The sequence below is a fragment of the Fulmarus glacialis genome, unplaced genomic scaffold, assembly GCF_000690835.1.
Source record: "Fulmarus glacialis isolate BGI_N327 unplaced genomic scaffold, ASM69083v1 scaffold19646, whole genome shotgun sequence".
Taxonomy (NCBI): Eukaryota; Metazoa; Chordata; class Aves; order Procellariiformes; family Procellariidae; genus Fulmarus; species Fulmarus glacialis.
Window position 1 is genome coordinate 13,496 of NW_009216451.1, and position 660 is coordinate 14,155.

Here is a 660-nt window from a genome sequence, read left to right on the forward strand (position 1 = left end):
CCCTCGCCCGTGGCTCCGTCCTCCGCTTCGTGCTCAACCCCCGGGCCGCCATCCCCCTGCAGTACGCCATCGCCAACGCCGCCTCCGTCATCTCCGCACTGCTGGTACCGTGGGGTGCAGGGCGGTGTGGGGGGACACGGAGTGGATGCAGGAGGATGGGGGATGGATGTGGGATGGATGCAGGGTGGGTAGGAGGTGGGATTCAGGAGGATGCAGGATGGACGCTCCTCCATCTCCCCTTCCCTGCTCTAAATAGGCCTTTCTAGCACAAAACTGGGGGGTTTAAATGCGCAGGGACTTGTCGCTGGGTGGAGGCTGGGGGAAATGAAGCTCTGCCCCCCCCATGCTGAACTGGCCACATGAGCTTTCAGGGGTGATGTCAACAGGGAAAGGGGACCGATGTCCCCGGGGCAGGCGGGTGCCGTGCGTCGCTGACCTCCCCGCGCTTCCTCGCAGACCGTCTCCTGTGGAATAGCTGCCCTCATGCTGTCTCGCTACCTTGCCCCCGCCGCCCTCGTAAGCACCCCCGGCCCCGCAGCCCCTCACTCAGCACCCCTTGGGCTGTAGCCATCCCATGGAGCACACACGGCCGCCGTGTCCTGTCCCCTTGCTCGGGGGCCGTCCCCGGGGAGGGAGCCCGGACAGGCGGCCGTGCACGGC

The 660-nt window shown here is 66.8% G+C and overlaps 1 protein-coding gene across 1 annotated transcript in view; it reads left to right on the forward strand.

Annotated features, from left to right (window-relative positions):
• Positions 1–660, forward strand: part of TMEM54 (transmembrane protein 54) — a 2,516-nt gene that overhangs the window by 1,008 nt on the left and 848 nt on the right. The window contains exons 2-3 of the mRNA XM_009579321.1: positions 1–104; positions 457–516. Of these exons, the coding sequence (XP_009577616.1) occupies positions 1–104; positions 457–516 (164 nt within the window). The remainder of the gene's footprint in view (positions 105–456; positions 517–660) is intronic.